This window comes from Spermophilus citellus, assembly GCF_964194105.1.
Source record: "Spermophilus citellus genome assembly, chromosome: 13".
NCBI classification, from domain to species: domain Eukaryota; kingdom Metazoa; phylum Chordata; class Mammalia; order Rodentia; family Sciuridae; genus Spermophilus; species Spermophilus citellus.
The window spans coordinates 110423694-110441530 of NC_138193.1; the positions used below are offsets into that span (position 1 = coordinate 110423694).

Here is a 17837-nt window from a genome sequence, read left to right on the forward strand (position 1 = left end):
AAGGATTGACATATTATGATTGCTTGCTGTATTCTTAAATCTATTATGTCTCCACCCCTCCCTTCCTTCCAAAGCCATTTATTTTCTGAAGAAATTGGGGTCATTTGTTCTGGAATTCTGCATCCTGAGTGTGGCTGATTGCTTCCTTCAGTTATTATTTAACTTAGCAGCATCTAAAACCTCTATGTCTTAAGAACTAGAATTTTTTTTTTTTTAGAGAGAATTTTTTAGTATTTATTTTTTTAGTTTTCAGCAGACACAACATCTTTGTTTGTATGTGGTGCTGAGGATCGAACCCGGACCACATGCATGCCAGGCGATCGTGCTACCGCTTGAGCCACATCCCTAGCCCCTTAAGAACTAGAATTTAGATCTTCATCATATTTAATTTAGATTTCTTATAGTACTCCAGGGGTTAGGGATGTAGCTCAGTGGTAGAGCTCTTGCCTAGCGTGTGGAGGCATGGGGTGGAGGGGGTGGGGGAGAGATACCCTATTGGTTGTGCAGTGCATTTAGGTGCTTCGTAATTATTACATCAGAAAGAGCTTATTGTTTGGCACTCTCATTTTAGTGATAATACAGCCGATGAGTAGGTTCAGGTGCTAATCACCTTTTTTACCTTTTTTTCAGAGAAGCTTGATTCTTTGCTCTCAGACTACGATATCCTCTCTCTTGCCAATATCCAGCAGCACTCCATAAGGAAAAGGGATCTGCAAGCCTCAACACATTTGGAAACATTACTAACTTTTTCAGCTTTGAAAAGGTAATTTGAATTATTTATAAAATAATATTGGATCAGTGAGGGGCTTGGTTTGGCAAAAGCAGAAATCTTAGGAAAATCACATCATAAAGATTTGTAATTGATATAATTATAGTCTGTCATACATGATTCCTATTCTGAAATTCATACTGATGAGTGTTTTCTTAAAAAGTGAGTGATGTAAAGGTATTAATGATGGTGAAATGTTTATGAGATTCTAAGAAGGAATTTTAATTTTTTATTGTTTTTATTTGGGGGATATTGGGGTTATTTTGTGAGGGTACCAGGGATTATACTAGGGGCACTTAACTACTCAGCCACATCCTCAGTCCCTTTTATTTTTTATTTTGAGGCAGGGTCTCACTTAGTTGTATAGGGCCTTGCTAAGTTACTGAGGCTGCTTTGAACTTGTGATCTTCCTGCCTCAGCCTCCTGAGCTGCTGGGATTAGAAGTGTGTGCCACCCCGCCTAGCTAGGGATTTTTACAAATTGAATGCTTATAATACTTTACATTTTCAGCACAACCAACCAGGTACTAAATATTATCTTTACTTTATGTGTGAGGACATGAGAGAGAGAAAAATGTTTTGTTTAGGACCCCACACATAGTGGTGGACTGGGTCTAAAATTCAGCTCCTCTTATTTCAACCATAAATTGATTGATGTGCTTGATTTGGGTAGTAATTTTAATCCATGCTGTTTTGCAGATTTATTTATTTATTTTTTAAATGAACATTTTAAAAAAATGAAGTAACTTTTTATTTATTTATTTATTTTTTAAAGAGAGAGTGAGAGAGGGGAGAGAGGGGGAGAGAGAGAGAGAGAGAGAGAGAGAGAGAGAGAGAGAATTTTTAATATTTATTTTTTAGTTCTCAGCGGACACAACATCTTTGTTGGTATGTGGTGCTGAGGATCGAACCCAGGCCGCACGCATGCCAGGCGAGCGCGCTACTGCTTGAGCCACATCCCCAGCCCCAACTTTTTATTTTCATAGCTTTATTTTATTCATTTATTTTTTTATGTGGTGCTGAGGATTGAACCCAGGGCCTCCCATGTGCTAGGCAAGCCCTCTACCACTGAGCCACAACCCCAGCCCATGTTTTGCAGATATAAACCAGTTCAGTAATTGCAGACCTCATTCTAGAGTCTGTAAAGAAACTTTTTATCCAGTATTAAAAAATAAATACTAGGAGAATGTAACTGGCCTGAATTATTTATTGTTTTTTAAGATAGACTTGTATTCCATTCTTCTTTAAATTTTAATTTTTTAAAAAATTTTACAGTAGGATGCATTTTCACATATTGCACACAAATGGAGCACAACTTCTCATTTCTCTGGCTGTACATGGTACAGAGTCACTCCAGTAGTATAATTATGCATGTATATAGGGTAATAATGTCTATCTTATTCTACTGTCTTTTTTTTTTTTTTTTTTTTAAAGAGAGAGTGAGAGAGGGAGAGAGAGAGAGAGAGAGAGAGAGAGAGAATTTTTAATATTTATTTTTTAGTTCTCAGCGGACACAACATCTTTGTTGGTATGTGGTGCTGAGGATCGAACCCGGGCCGCACGCATGCCAGGCGAGCGCGCTACCGCTTGAGCCACATCCCCAGCCCCAATTCTACTGTCTTTTCCATCCCCACAACCCCACATCTTCCTTACTCCAAAGTTCCTTTATTCTCTTCTATTCCCCCGTTCCACTTATTTATTTATTTACAGCCTCCACTTATCAGAGAAAACACTTGGCTTTTGTTTTTTTGGGGATTAGCTTATTTCACTTAGCAAGACATTCTCTAATTATATCCATTTGCCTGTAATTTTCATTCTTTAAGGCTGAATAATATTCCATTGTGTATAAGTACCACATTTTCTTTATCCATTCATCTGTTGAAGGAATCTAGGAAAAGTAATATGTGTGCCTGCTTAGGGGCTGGGTATGGTAGTGTTTGTCTGAAATCCCAGTAGCTTGGGAGTCTGAGACAGGAAGATCACAAGTTCAAGGTCAGTCTCAGCATCTTAGTGAAACTCTGTCTCAAAATAAAAAGGGTTGGGGATATGGAGCTCAGTGGTATATATTCCCTGGGTTAAGTCTCCAGTACCAAAAAACAAATAAACAAACAACATACAGGCTGGGATGTATTTCAGTGGTGGAACATTTGCCTAGCATGTGAGAAGCCTGGCTTCCATCCCCGGCACTCCAAAATATAAAAATAATAGAGAGATTTTAATGTTTTTCAGTTTTTTAAATTATATTCACATTTTCATGACCATACATCCTGTGTAAACTTCTAAAAATTTTTATTGTAGTTTTTTGGCGCATGAATCTTTTGTGCACATGATATGTGTAGGTATAGCTGGTCTTCCGTATCTGAATTCTGTATGCATGGATTAAACCAACTATTGATCAAAACTCTTAGAAAGAAATTTTGTTTGTATTGAGTATATACAGATTTTCCTGTCATTATTCCCTAACAATATAGTATTGTATTTATTTGTTTTATCTATTAATTTTTTTGTGGTGTTGGAGGTCAAACCCAGGGCCTTGCTTACATTAGGCAAGTTTTTTTTTTCCTTGTTTCAGTGCTGTATTTTATGCTTTCTCTGAAATAGTAGCTTAGATTGATAATGCTGCTGCAGAATCAAAATTAAAATTCAGATCTATTGATTCTCAGTTATCATTCAGGGATTTTGGTGGTTATATTGTCTTTCCTTATTCACACATGTGATTACTTCTGAACCCTGGGGCCTAGTGTTCAGATCCATCTTACCCATTAAGTCTTATCAGTCTCTGGTCTGTGGTTTCTGGTGCATTATTCTTTAATAAAAGTTCTGTAAGAGTCTGATATTAGAGACAGATGGCAAACCTGGGTAGAGTTTGAAAAGGCATAGTTAGGATCAGTAATAAGAAGAGTAAAAGACTTAGTGGTGGTTTATATAATCCTTCAAGTCTTTGTATATATGAAACGTGAAGGTAGAAAATGAGTATCATTATTAATACAAATTCCTGAAAAGTGGTGGATAATTAAAGCACAAACTACAAAGTATCATAACAACAACAATAGCAACAATCAAATGTTTTGTTCTAATAGATTACCAAAAAAAAATTCAGACTTATCTATTTCTCATACAACATTAATCCTAAGATTAACTAAAAATTTAGAGAAAAGTGAATGCATAAAAATGTACATTCCTAGAATAAAACCTACTGACAATGCCCAATCAAGCAACACATAGCATTTCCCAATAGCCAATAGCTACTTTTTTTTTTAAACCACTGAGCTACATCCCCAACCCTTTTTAAAATTTTTTTTTTAAAGAGAGAGTGAGAGAATTTTTTTTTTTTAAGAGAGAGTGAGAGAGGAGAGAGAGTGAGAGAGAGAGAGAATTTTTTTTTAATATTTATTTTTTAGTTCTCGGCAGACACAGCATCTTTGTTGGTATGTGGTGCTGAGGATCGAACCCGGGCTGCACGCATGCCAGGCGAGCGCGCTACCGCTTGAGCCACATCCCTAGCCCTCCTTTTTAAATTTTATTTATTTATTTAAAAAAAATTTTTTTTAATATTTATTTTTTAGTTTTCGACAGACTCAACAGTTTTGTTTGTATGTGGTGCTGAGGATCAAACCCGGGCCGCATGCATGCCAGGCGAGCACGCCACCGCTTTAGCCACATTCCCAGCCCATAAGTTTTATTTTTTGATAGAGTCTTGCTACATTGCTCAGACTTGCCTCAATCTTGTGATCCTCTTGCCTCAGCCTCAGGGATTAGAGACATACACCACCATGTCCAGTTCATTTGTTCTGTTTTTCTGTGAACTGTACAACTATTTGTATAAAATTTACATGTGTTAGGTATTATAAGTAATCTAGAGATGATTTAAAGTATAGGAGAGGTTATATGCCATTTTATATTTGGGACTTGAACATCCACAGATTTTGGTATCTGAAGAGCCTCCTGGAAACATTCCCTGAAATACTGGAATACTGTAGGTGATATAGACAATATAGATACACATTATTATAAACAGTCACATAATTTCCAGTGCATAGAGTTGTAGCAACTCTTGACTAGTACTCAACAAGTGGATATTGTTTAATCAAATTGATTTTTTTTTTTTTTTTTTTTGCTATAACAAACAGTGCTCTAATGAATAGCTTTGTAAATATACCTCTTCTGGTGTTGTTTTTTGGGTGGTGGGATAGGGATTGAACCCAGAGGCTCTTTACCACTAAGTCACTTCCTTAACCTTTTTTTTTTTTGTTTTCCCTAGCCCTTTTTAAAATTTTTAAATTTTGATTGAGTCAGGGTCTCCCCAATTGCTTAGAGCCCTGCTTAGTTGCTGAGACTGGTCTTGAACTTGCAGTCTTCCTGCCTCAGCCTCCTAGTTGCTGGGATTACATGCGTGTGCCACCATGCCCAGCTCTTTTGGGTGTGTGTGTGGTTTTTTTGTTTTTTTTTAAAAAATATTTATTTATTTATGGACACAACACAATGCTTTTATTTTTTTATGTGGTGCTGAGGACTGAACCCGGGTCCCACCCATGCTAGGCGAGCACTCTACTGCTGAGCCACAATCCCAGCCCTGGGTGTGGTTTTTTTTTTTAATATTTATTTTTTTAGTTTTCGGTGGACACAACGTCTTTGTATAGTATGTGGTGCAGAGGATCGAACCCTGGCCGCACGCATGACAGGTGAGCGTGCTATCTACCGCTTGAGACACATCTCCAGCCCCTGGGTGTTTGTTTTTTTTTTTTTTTAAAGAGAGAGAGAGAGAGAGAGAGAGAATTTTTTAATATTTATTTTTTAGCTATCGGTGGACACAATATCTTTGTTGGTATGTGGTGCTGAGGATCGAACCCGGGTCGCACGCATGCCAGGCGAGCATGCTACCACTTGAGCCACATCCCCAGCCCCTGGGTGTGTTTTTTTAAAAATATTTTTTCAGTTGCATATGGACACAATGCCTTTATTTATTTATTATTCATTTATTTATTTATTTATGGTGTTGAGGATTTTTTCAGTTGCATATGGACACAACTTATCTATCTATCTATCTATCTATCTATTTATTTATTTATTTATTTATGGTGTTGAGGATCGAACCCAGTGCCTCACATGGACAAGGCAGGCGCTCTCTGCCTCTGAGCCACAATCCCAGCCCTCTTTTGGGTGCTTTTAAAAGTTACATTTATAGGATAATTATTCATTCAAGGATGTGAATGTTTTATTTATTTATTTATTTTTTGTGGTGCTGGGGATTGAACCCAGGGTCTTATGCATGCAAGACAAGCACTCTATCAACCAGCCCAGGGGAAGGTATCTTGTAGTTTTGATTTTCATTTTATGTGAAAATGAGCACCTTTTCATTTATTTTATTTTATTTTTCAGTGAGTTGACTTTTCACATTCTGGGACCATTTTTCTATTGGATTGTCTTTTTGACTATTAAATTGTAGTAGTGTTTAGAACATTAAAGAAATTGGTCCATTACTGTACATTACTGATTATTTTAGGCAGTTACAGGCATGTGCAACCATGCCTGGCTGTTATTCCTTTTTTGAAGACACAAAAAGAAAAATAAATAAAAGGCGCAAAGATGTTAGATAATGTGCCTAAAATCTCTCAGCTAGTAAATGGTTGATACTGGATTTGAGCACAGGCCTAATTCCAAAGGTTGTGTTGTGTGTGTTGTACTGATAAGAGTTGGCGAAATGGATATGATAAACTTCAAGGAAGGAGTAAGAGCAAGGGGAAAGGAAAGAAAGCAGAACTCAAAATTAAGCTTTCTGGGTTTCTGTTAAAGCTTGATTTGCGGTGGCCTGTAAAATCCTTGCCAAGGGGCAAATATTTGTATGCCTTGTGTATTTCTCTTCCATGTCTCATAGATGACATTGGTTCATTAAGAAAATGTTGGGCTGGGGATGTAGCTCAGTGGTAGAGTGCTTGCTTAGCATGTGTGGGGCTCTGAGTTCAAACCCCAGCACCACAAGGGAAAAAAGAAAAAGAAAATGTTAAATAATATGGGGAAGTTTGTAATTTATTTTTCATAGTTTTGATCTTAAATGTTTAATGGAGGGCTAGGGATGTAGCTCCGATGGTAGAATGCTTGCCTTGCACAAGGCTCTGGGTTCAATCCCCAGCACCACAAAAATAAATAAATAAATAAACTAATAAATAAATGTTTAATGGGCAATATGTCTGCTGATTTATGAGAATTTCGTGCCAGGTGCTTAACAGGTTATTTAACCTTCAGACCAGTCATTTAGTCAATATTTTTGCCATTTGCATAGAGGAATGCTAGGTTCATAGATTAAAGCCAAAGGCAAAGAGTGAGTAAGTGGAGGAGATAGGATTTGAGCCAGGGTTTTCAGAATCAAATCCCAATAGCCTTCCTTTTCTACTACATTGTGTTATTAGAGCTTAGGAAAAAAAAAAAAAAGAGCTGACATGATGAGTGCATATTATGACTGACCTCACTGTACACTTATTCTGTTGAACCACAACACAAGGAAAAGACCACCGACTCTAATTTTAAACCAAATTAAAGCAAGCTTATATTGTGTACACAAAGAAAACTGGCCAGCGACTGTCTCACCCAAAAGCCGGTCCAGAGAACAGCCCAGCTCTCAGGGAAGAAAATGTTTTTATAGCACAAAAAGTTACAAAGAGGAGTGTCTTGGGAACTTAGAGCTAACAGGTTTCTGGCAAACGAAATACAAGGTCAGATGGCAGATTAATGACCTACATGACTTGATGTTTCAAGGTAGGGAGTAAATTCAGATCTTGCCATCAGAATTTATGAGGCACCGCTGAGGTTTCAGAGAGGGTTGTTATCTGGTCAAGGAGAGCCAAGCATGGGTGAGTTCAAGGCCCGGGCAGGGAATCCAAACAAGTGTGGAAACTGCAATAATTTATAGTAAACACAAATGAACTTTTCATGACTTTGTGATGTGATGGCTTCCAATCTTAAGGTGGGATTAACTGAGTTCATCAGTTACTTGGTAGTAATGGTAAATAAGTAGATTGTTTTAAAATAATAATGGAAGGGAAAAAAATAAACCAAGATTACACAAAGGTTGGAAAGCACAGAATGCTGAGAAGACTGTGTTAATTAATTTTATGAAAAAAAGGAAAATGTTTAAAATTTGTATTTCCTTTTTGGTGTACATCGAGAAATACTTATCTAGGGCTAGGGATATAGCTCAGTTGGTACAGTGCTTGTCTTGCATGCATAAGGCCCAGGGTTCAATCCCCAGCTCAAAAAAAAAAAAAAAAAAAAAAAAAAAGGAAGAAAAGAAAGAAAGAAAGACTTATCTAACTTAACAAAAAAGTTGCAAATTTTTTTTTATAATGTTATCAGATTTTTTTTTTTTAAAGCTAGATGTTTTTCCTAAAGGTGAAATATCTCAAATTATTTGAGGAGGGTAGGACTGAAAGAAATTAAAGTAAGGGCTGGGCGTGGTGGCGCATGCCTGTAATCCCAGTGGCTCCAGAGGCTTACCATAGGATCATGAGTTCAGAGCCAGCCTCAGCAAAAGTAAAACGCTAGGGCTGGGGATGTGGCTCAATCGGTAGCGCGCTCGCCTGGCATGCGTGCGACCCGGGTTCGATCCTCAGCACCACATACCAACAAAGATGTTGTGTCCGCCGAGAACTAAAAAATAAATATTAAAAATTCTCTCTCTCTCTCTCTCTCTCTCTCTCTCTCTCCTCTCTCTTAAAAAAAAAAGTAAAACGCTAAGCAACTCAGACCTTGTCTCTAAATAAAATACAAAATAGGGCTGGGGATGTGGCTCAGAGGTTGAGTGACTCTTGAGTTCAATCTCCAGTACCCCCGCCCCCGCCCCCCACTAAAAAAAGTAAGATGCCTGATAAGATGGACCATTAAAAAATAGGAAAATAATGGTAATCCAGACTGGTTAGTACTAATCTGTTATTACAGTAAATTCTGAAATCAAAAGAAAGATAAATTTAAGTTTGTAAGTAAATAAATTTACATAACTTTAGGAAAATAAGTTAAGGTAAATTTTGATTGACATTTCCTGTTGGAGCTTTTATAGATCAAAAGCTAAGATTGGAAAATTTGAAAAACCATAATTTTACCATTTCTTGGTCTTTATCTTTACTCTAGAGCTATTTATAGCAGAAAATGAAAAATATAGGGTTTTTTTTACTTGTTTGAAAGAACCTTTAAAATAATATGATTCATAGAGAGCTTTAAAGCTAAATAATAAGAATTTATAATAGGGGTGCTTTGTAATAGGGTTGCTTTTGACAGTTCTCAGCATAACTGAAGGTGAAAAAAATTATGACTGAGAATGTGTGGGAAGATACAGTTTTGGAGAGCAGGAGAAAATGTTCTAAAGTTTTAGGAAATAATGTTCTATTTTGTTTCTTTCTCTCTAACCACTAAAAACCACAAGCAAACTAAAATTACCTTGTGTGCTCAAAAGTTAAAAATATTTGTTACCCCGGGAACTGTTCCAGTCTGGATTTCTTCCTGGCAGTTCAAAGACTCAAGCAGACCCATGGGGAAGCAACATTTCATATTTTCAACACCACAGCTGACAAAATTTGTTCCTGTGGCTGAGATAAATAGCATGCCTTTCTTTGTCTTTGGTGTTCATGAGCACATTGAAAGGGCTCTGTAAATAATAATTGAAAAAAATCTTGCTCACCATCCCAATTTTCTTGTCAGAACAACAAACTGTAGAAAACAAAAAGCCCCATCTAAAGATCCAAAGGGCATATTTTAATGTCTGCATTGGAGGCTTTGTTTTTATTTTCCTAATGGTAATTTTGGGTATATAGTTTTCTTTTCTTTTTTTTTTTTTTAAAGAGAGAGAGAGAGAGGAGAGAGAGAGGAGAGAGAGCGTGAGAGAGAGAATTTTTAATATTTATTTTTTAGTTCTCGGCGGACATAACATCTTTGTTGGTATGTGGTGCTGAGGATCGAACCCGGGCCGCACGCATGCCAGGCGAGCGCGCTACCGCTTGAGCCACATCCCCAGCCCGGGTATATAGTTTTCAAGATAAGTTCTTTCGAGGAGGAGGGACTCATGAGTGCTTTTAAATGTGGAGAGCAGCTATTTATTAATTTGCACAGCAATAAGAATTTTCCCACAGGGTACCCAGCTTGATTGCTAGAGGCAGCAGAGCACCAGGTTGTGAAATACAGCAGTTAGTTTCTAGTTTCACTGTTCACTAGCTGTGTAACCTTGCATTAGTTTTACAGTTTGTTCATTAACCTCCATGCCTCAGCTCTGACTTGTGTGGAGATAACATAGAGTATATAACATTAAGTAGTTGTTCAGTTAATGATATATAATAATAATAATCTTTAGTAATAATTTTTCCAGATAAGCAAAAATTCTGCTTTGGTTATCCAAATACATGTGTTTACTTATTATCAATTTTGTAGGAAAGAGAAACTCATAAGCTCTTTGAATCTCTCCTCCAGTTAGTTCCTTTTGGTCTGCCAAGTTTTTGCAGTTAGACCAGAGTTCTTTTGTCTTTACAGGAGGTACATTGCTCTAAATACCTTAGTTATAACTTACATAGTGTTTTTTTTACTGTCAACTTATCCAGAATTTTAAGAAAGTTTAGGTTTTTTTTTTTTTTTTTTTTAATATGCATAGAGTGAACTCTGAATGCATTTTCTCTTTAGGCATTTTAAATTGTACTTGACATCAAGTACCGAACGCTTTTCACAAAATTTCAAAGTTGTGGTGGTGGATGGTGAAGATGAAAGCGAGTACACTGTAAAATGGCAAGACTTCTTCAGTGGACATGTGGTTGGTTAGTATGGGGCTTGGATTTTGTCCTCATGTCTGGGGGGGTTAGTTCTCTAAGTCTAACAAAATTATATAATCTCTTCTGGTAGGTAGGTGGGGGAAGGGCTTGCTCTCATAGGAGTGCTATTCTGCTATGGTTCTGTTTGAGCTGTACTAAATTTGAAAGAAGAAACATTATAACAGGAGGAAATGAGTGTTACCTAGCATGCCATGCTAGCTGGCTGATTTGATGATTAAAATTAATTTCAAATGATACAGATTTAACCTTCTCTTGTCTTTATGCAAGGACTGTAGGCTTTTCTTTTAATAATATCTTTGTTTTGTTTTTGATGCTGGGGATCGAATCCAAGGCCTTGTGCATGGAAGGCAAGCACTCTCCCAACTGAGCTATATCCCCAGCCCCAATAATATCTTTATTTTTTTTATTTATTTTTATGTGGTGCTGAGGATCTAACCAGTGCCTCACATGTGTGAGACAAGTGCTCTGTCCGGGAGCCACAACCTCAGCCCAGTAGGCTTTTCTTAATGAGACTTAAATCAGGGAAACTAGGGGAACACATAATTTATTATTATTATTATTTGATATTGGGGATTGAAGCCAGAGGTGCTTTATCACTCTGTTACTCCACCAATTATTATTTTTTAAAAATATTTTTTAGTTGAAGGTGGATACAATACCTTTATTTTATTTTTATTTGGTACTGAGATCAAACCCAGTGCCTTACAGGTGCTAGGCAAGTGCTCTACCTTTGAGCCATAACCCCAGCCCCTCCCCCAATTATTTTTATTTTTAATTTGGAGACAGAATCTCACCGAGTTACTAAGGATATTGCTAACATGCTGAGGCTGGCCTCAAATTTGAGATTCTCCTGTCTTAGCCTTCCGTGTCCTTGGGATTATAGGTGTGTACCACCACACCCAGCCAAATATCCTACTTTTTATATTTATTTGAGAAAATATATCAAACAAGCAGTTGCAGGGTTTTGTTTGTTTGTTTGTTTTGCAGTATTAGAGATTGGACTCAGGTCTTTTTATTTTTTATTTTGAGTCAGGGTTTTGATATATTGCCCAGACTGACTTCGAACTTGAAATCTTCCTTCCCAGGCAGCTCAGGTTACAGGAGTATGCCACCACACCTGGCTACAGTTTACTTTTTGAACTTTTTTCTGAAATTAAAAAAAAAAAGAAATGGCATCGAAATCTCCAAAGCACAGTTTAAGATCTGTTTATTACAGATCATATTTTCTGCCTTCTCTTAGTTCTTTCTCACCTAAAATTAGGTAAAGTTGGGCTGGGGATGTGGCTCAAGCGGTAGCGCGCTCGCCTGGCATGCGTGCGGCCTGGGTTCGATCCTCAGCACCACATACAAACAAAGATGTTGTGTCCGCCGAGAACTAAAAAAAAATAAATACTAAAAATTCTCTCATTCTCTCTTTCTCTCTCTCTCTCTCTCTCTCTCTCCTCTCTCACTCACTCTTTTAAAAAAAAAAGATGCTTAAAAAAATTAGGTAAAGTTATTCTGGAAGAATATCTACAAGTTTTTTAGTATGTTTTTGGAAAATTGATAGATTTAAAATGATTATACCTCCTCACAAGGTGAAAATTATCTAGCTTCTTTCTGGGACCTTTGGTTTTTGTTGGCAGAATTCGTAGTACGATGCACATTTCAATCTGATGAAGGATTTAATAAGTTTAATGAGTGGTTTATTATTTGACCTGGTTTTTAATAATAAAAAAATGTTACTTTTCTTCTCAAGGTGAGCCTAACTCTAGAGTCCTAGCCCATATAGGAGATGATGATGTCATAATAAGAATCAACACAGATGGGGCAGAATATAACATAGAGGTAAGTCTACATGTGATCTTTTTGCAGTAGCTTATATCTCTGTTAGTTGTTTTAAGATGGCAAAGGTTAAAATTAATTATTTCTTTTCTCCTTATATTTAAAGAGTTTTTTTTTTGTTGTTGTTGTTGTTGTTTTTTGCTTTTCACAAGGAAGAAAATAGATGACTTTCAAAGTAAGGATGAAGCAGGGTGCTATTGTACACACCTGTAATTCCAGCAGGGAGGAGGCTGAGACAGGAGGATGCACTTTTGAGACCTAGCAACTAAGGGAGACTGCAAGCAACTTAATAAGATCCTGCCTCAAAATAAAAAATAAAAGGGTCTGGGGCTGGGGATGTGACTTAGTGGTAAAGTGCCTCTGGGTTTAATCCCCAGTACCAAAAAAGAAAAGCAAGGATGATACTTTTTATATGTCTAGGAAGCTGTCATCAGATTCACCTTGTATTTCTAAAGTACCACAATTGATAGAGGAACATGTGGGATGGATATAGGAAGAGAAAACATTCCTTCTCTCATGCATTTAAAATTTTTCTCTAATAATCCTACTCCAGATATAAACATTCTCAAAGACAAAGGTGAAGTCTTATTTATCCATTTCCTGGGTAGCAACTCTGGACATGTTAGATCAGTAAAAGGTTATAGTTCATAGTCTGGTAAGTCTGTAGAGAAATTCAGTCTCCGGCCACTCTTCCACTGAAGCACCAGGTCAAAATCAGGACTGAGGTTACCATATTTGTGTCAGGCATGTATCTACTTGTCAGATACCAGTCTAGAAAACAGAACATGCCATTTATTTGTGAGTTGAAGTTGATTCCATGTTTTTTGGAAAACAGTAATGCTTTGGGTAGTGGAAATCATCACCAAAACAGATCATCTGTGGGAGAACTAAAAAGTTGGTGTAAATGAAATTTTCAGGTGTATTTGCTGGTAGGGTTAAGCCAGGATGCTGGTGCTAAAAATTTTATATTTTAAAAATACATTCAAACCATGGGGCCATTAGTCTTTTGTCACCCATCAGTAAATATGAAAAAAGAAATACATGATCTTGCAGTATGTTGTAGACTATTAATGTTTAGGCTGTTGTCTTAGTCCCTTACTGTTGCTATAACAGAATGTCTGAGACTGGGTAATTTATCAAGAATAGAGGTTTTTGTTTTTGGTGGATTCTAGGGATTCAGCCTAGGGATACTTAACCACTGATCCACATGCCTAACCCTTGTTTTACTTTTTATTTTGAGATAGGTCCTGGCTAAATTGCTGAGGCTGGCCTTGAACTTTCAGTCCTCCTGCCTCAGCCTCCCAAGTTGCTAGGGTTACTGGCGTTACTCATGGTTCTGAAAACTGGGAAATTCAAGAGTATGGTGCTGGCATTTCCTTGGCCTTGTAGCCTTCTTTTTTTTTTTTAATTTATTTTTTTATTTTTATTTTTTTTATTGGTTGTTCAAAACATTACAAAGCTCATGATATATCATCTTTCATACATTTGACTCAATTGGGTTATGAACTCCCACCTTGTAGCCTTCTTGCTTAGAACAATATTCTCAGGATTCATCTATGTTGAAGCATGTATTAGTACTTCATTTCTTTTTATTGTTGAATTATGTTCCATTGTTTGGATATAACATATTTATTCATTCATCAGTTGATGGACGATTAAGGTGTTTCCACTTCTTGGCTATTATTAACAGAGCTACTGCGAACATTCATGAGCAAGTTTTCATGTGGGTATATGTTTTCATTTCTTAAATAAATTCTAGGAGTAGGATTGTTAGATCGTATGGTAACTAAAGTTCACATTTTTGTCAACATTTACGAGGATTCACATTTTTGTCAACATTTACGAGGATTCACATTTTTGTCAACATTTATGAAGGTTCTGATTTCTCTACATCCTTACCAGAATTTGTCTTTGATTATAGCCATCCTAAAGGATATGAAGTGGTATCTCATTGATTCATATTTCCCTGATGGAGAAACAAGTTTGTTTTATTTCTGCATTGCTAGAGATCAAACCCAGGGCCTTGTGCATGCTAGGCAAACACTAAACCAGTGAGCTACATCCCCAGCCTAAAATTTTAAATTCTTTTTTATGCATTCCCCACAAGCTGCCTATTTCTGTTGAGACCATTATAAAGATAACTATTTTGTAAACATAGGAACATCCTTTTGACTTGGGAAACCTTTGGAACCCGTGAGTTTGATTTACTGGAAATGCAGATTTTTATAAAGTAACTTTCCTGAAACTAATAAATTTCAGGCATATTGTTGCAAGTTTTCAGTCATCTCTCTTTAAAAATCTTTTTATTTCCTTTTTTATTCATGAAATCTAGTATGGGGGCTGGAGTTGTGGCTCAGTGGTGGAGCGCTTGCCTAGCACTTGTGAGGCACTGGGTTTGATTCTCAGCACCACATAAAAATAAGTGAATAAAATAAAGGTCCATCAACATTTAAAACAGATATTTTAAAAAATTAGTATGATAGACATATCAAATATCTGAATGTTAAAGGAAACTAAAATGGAAATTCCACATCCAGTGCCAGTATACAGTTGGCATTACATAGAAATTTTTGAATGAATTAATGGAAAAGTACAAGCATATTTTTTTTCTGGATCTTCTAAAAGATTTTGTAACTTTCACAAATTAATGCTTTTTCCCCATGTACAGATAAAATAATGAGGGATATGAATTTATTAGCATAGAAATCCATGTGATAAAAATAGAAATGATTTATTTTGGGTAAAATGTCCAGTTTACTTAAATGTTATCTAAGAACAAGCAAAGAATGTTGTAAGAGGGCTGGGATTGTGGCTCAGTGGCAGAGCGCTTGCCTAGCATGTGTGAGGCCCTGGGTTCCATCCTCAGCACAACATAAAAGTAAATAAAAAATAAAGGTATTGTGTCCATCTACAACTAAAAAAAATATTAAAAAAATAGAACATTGTAAGAATTTACTATTTAGGAGTTTTTATTTTTTCTATCTTGACATGTATACTTTGTGTTTTAGCCACTTTGGAGATTTGTTAATGATACTGAGGACAAAAGAATGTTAGTTTATAAGTCAGAAGATATCAAGAATGTTTCACGTTTACAGTCTCCAAAAGTATGTGGTTATTTAAAAGTGGATAATGAAGAGTTGCTTCCAAAAGGACTGGTAGACGGAGAGCCACCTGAAGGTAAGATTAAAAATATATTTTGAGCTGGGTGTGGGGACATATGCCCATATTCTCAGCTGCCTTAGGCTAGTTTGGGCAAATTTGGGAGACCCTGTCTCTAAATAAATAAATAGAATAAATAGAATGTTAACAAACTGGGATGTAGCTCCGTGGAAGGGCACTTGTCTAACATATTCAATTCCTTGTACTGCAAAAAACAAAAACAAAAAGAAGCCATACTTGTATTTTTGAATGACAAGCATATTACAGGTGTCTTTGATAGGAGTGGTTTTTGATTAAAAAAGAAAAGTATCAAGTAACTGTAGTATTTGGCTTAAAAATAGAGTTGTTCAGAAATGTCAAAATAATGCTTTAGAGAAACTGTAGGTTAGTTAGTTGGGCAAGAAGAGAAATCTGAATTGTGTAGAATACCAGGAAGGTTGTCAGCTTTGGGACAGATCTATTTAGAGTCATATAAAGAGCATGACAAGCTGGATGTTGTGGTGCACCCGTGTAATCAGTGATTCAAGAGGTGAGGCAGTAGAATTACAAGTTCAAGGTCAACCTCAGCAACTTATGTTAGGAATGCCCTAAGCAACTTAGACCTTGTCTCAAAATAAAAATGGCTGGGAACCTAGCTCTGTAGTTAAGCGCCCCTGGGTTTAATCCCCGTACCCAAAACAACAACAAAAAAGACCAATCATCTTCCTATTTCTCTTCATTGTCATTAATTTTAATTTTTTTTTTTTTTTTGAGGTGCTGGAGATAGAATCCAGGCCTTTACATGCTAGGTAGCCACCTATCATTGACTGCTTTTTTGGGGTGTGTAGAGGAAAGATCCTGGGGACTGAACCCACAGACACATTACCCCTGAGCTACATTCCCAGCCCTTTTTATTTTTTAAGATAGAGTCTCACTGAGTTTAGGGCTCCACTAAGTTGCTGAAGCTGACCTTGAACTTGTGATCCTTTTGCATCAGCTTCCTAAACCACTGGGATCATAGGCATGCACTGCTACTTCAGGCTTACTGTGCTACTATTAAAAAGACACATCTGGCTGTGTTGCCTAGATCGGCCTTGAAATCCTAGGCTCAGATCCTCCTTCTTCAGCTGGGACTTAGATGTGTGCCATCTTGCCTGATTTATTGTCCTCATTTATGAAGATCTAAGATGGTATTACTTGCATAGTAGTATATAAATAAATTCCTAAGAAGTTTATTTAATAAGAAAGATGTCCTATTAACACAAACTAATTTTTAAAACTTCTTGTGTTACAAAGTTGAAGGTTTTAGCTATGTGTGTACAGAGTTCTATAAAAAGTGTATTGATGACTTTGCCTCTACTTGGTTTTTTAAAGTACCCCAGACTGGCGAGTGGAGCCACATAGACACTTGAATATATTTCTGTATCTTACATATATAACGTGTGTATGATTATGTGTGTGCTTCTACATGTTTAAATATACTTTGCTTGTGAAGATATATAAGCATTTATCATAAGGCTTATTTGTCTGGAGGAGGCATTGATGACTTTAGAAACATCTCCAAGTCCCCATGGTTGCTGATTTTTAATGTATAATTAACTTTTTTTTTTTTTTTTTTTTTTTTTTTGGTACCAGGGATTGAATCCAATGGTGCTTAACCACTGAGTAATATCTATACCCCCCCTTTTTTTTAATATTAGTTTTTAGTTGTAGGTGGACAGAATATCTTTATTTCATTTTTTTTTAATGTAGTGCTGAGGTTCGAACCCAGTGCCCCACGTGTGCTAGGCAAGCACTCTACCACTGAGCCACGACCCCAGCCCTCTGCAGCTTGAGTCTTGCTAGATTGCTTAGGGTCTAAGTTGCTGAGGCTAGTTTGGAACTTGCCTCAGCCTTCTCAGTCTCTGGAATTACATGCCTGCACTACTACGTCCAGCTTGACTTTTTTTTTTTGGTACTGGGGTTGAACCCTGGAACACTTACCACTGGGCCACATCATCAGTCCTTTTTATTGTTTATTTTGAAACAGGGTTTTGCTAAGTTGCTTAGGGCCCTGTTAAATTGCTCAGGCTACCCTCAAACTTGTGGTCCTCCTGCCTCAGCCTCCAGAGTTCCTGGGATTCACAGGTATGCACCACCATGCCTTACTTACCTTGACATTTTTACTGTTAGAAAACAACAACTTCATAGCCTTAATATTTATTTTATTTTATTAAGCACTTTTTAAGATTTTCGCATTTTAAAAATTAAGGAGGCACTTTTTCTTAGTTTATTTTGTTTTGTGTTGTTTTTTTGTGTGGTGGC

At 36.7% G+C, this 17837-nt stretch overlaps 1 protein-coding gene across 4 annotated transcripts in view; it reads left to right on the forward strand.

Moving 5' to 3' along the window:
- ADAM17 (ADAM metallopeptidase domain 17) overlaps nt 1-17837 on the forward strand; it is a 57885-nt gene that overhangs the window by 12578 nt on the left and 27470 nt on the right. For 3 of the 4 annotated variants that reach the window (XM_081265105.1, XM_081265104.1, XM_081265106.1), the window contains exons 2-5: nt 631-763; nt 10426-10556; nt 12310-12398; nt 15404-15572. In XM_081265105.1, the coding sequence (XP_081121231.1) occupies nt 631-763; nt 10426-10556; nt 12310-12398; nt 15404-15572 (522 nt within the window). Of the gene's footprint in view, nt 1-630; nt 764-10425; nt 10557-12309; nt 12399-15403; nt 15573-17837 lie in introns of those variants that run through there. The other variant, XM_081265107.1, reaches the window with a different exon arrangement.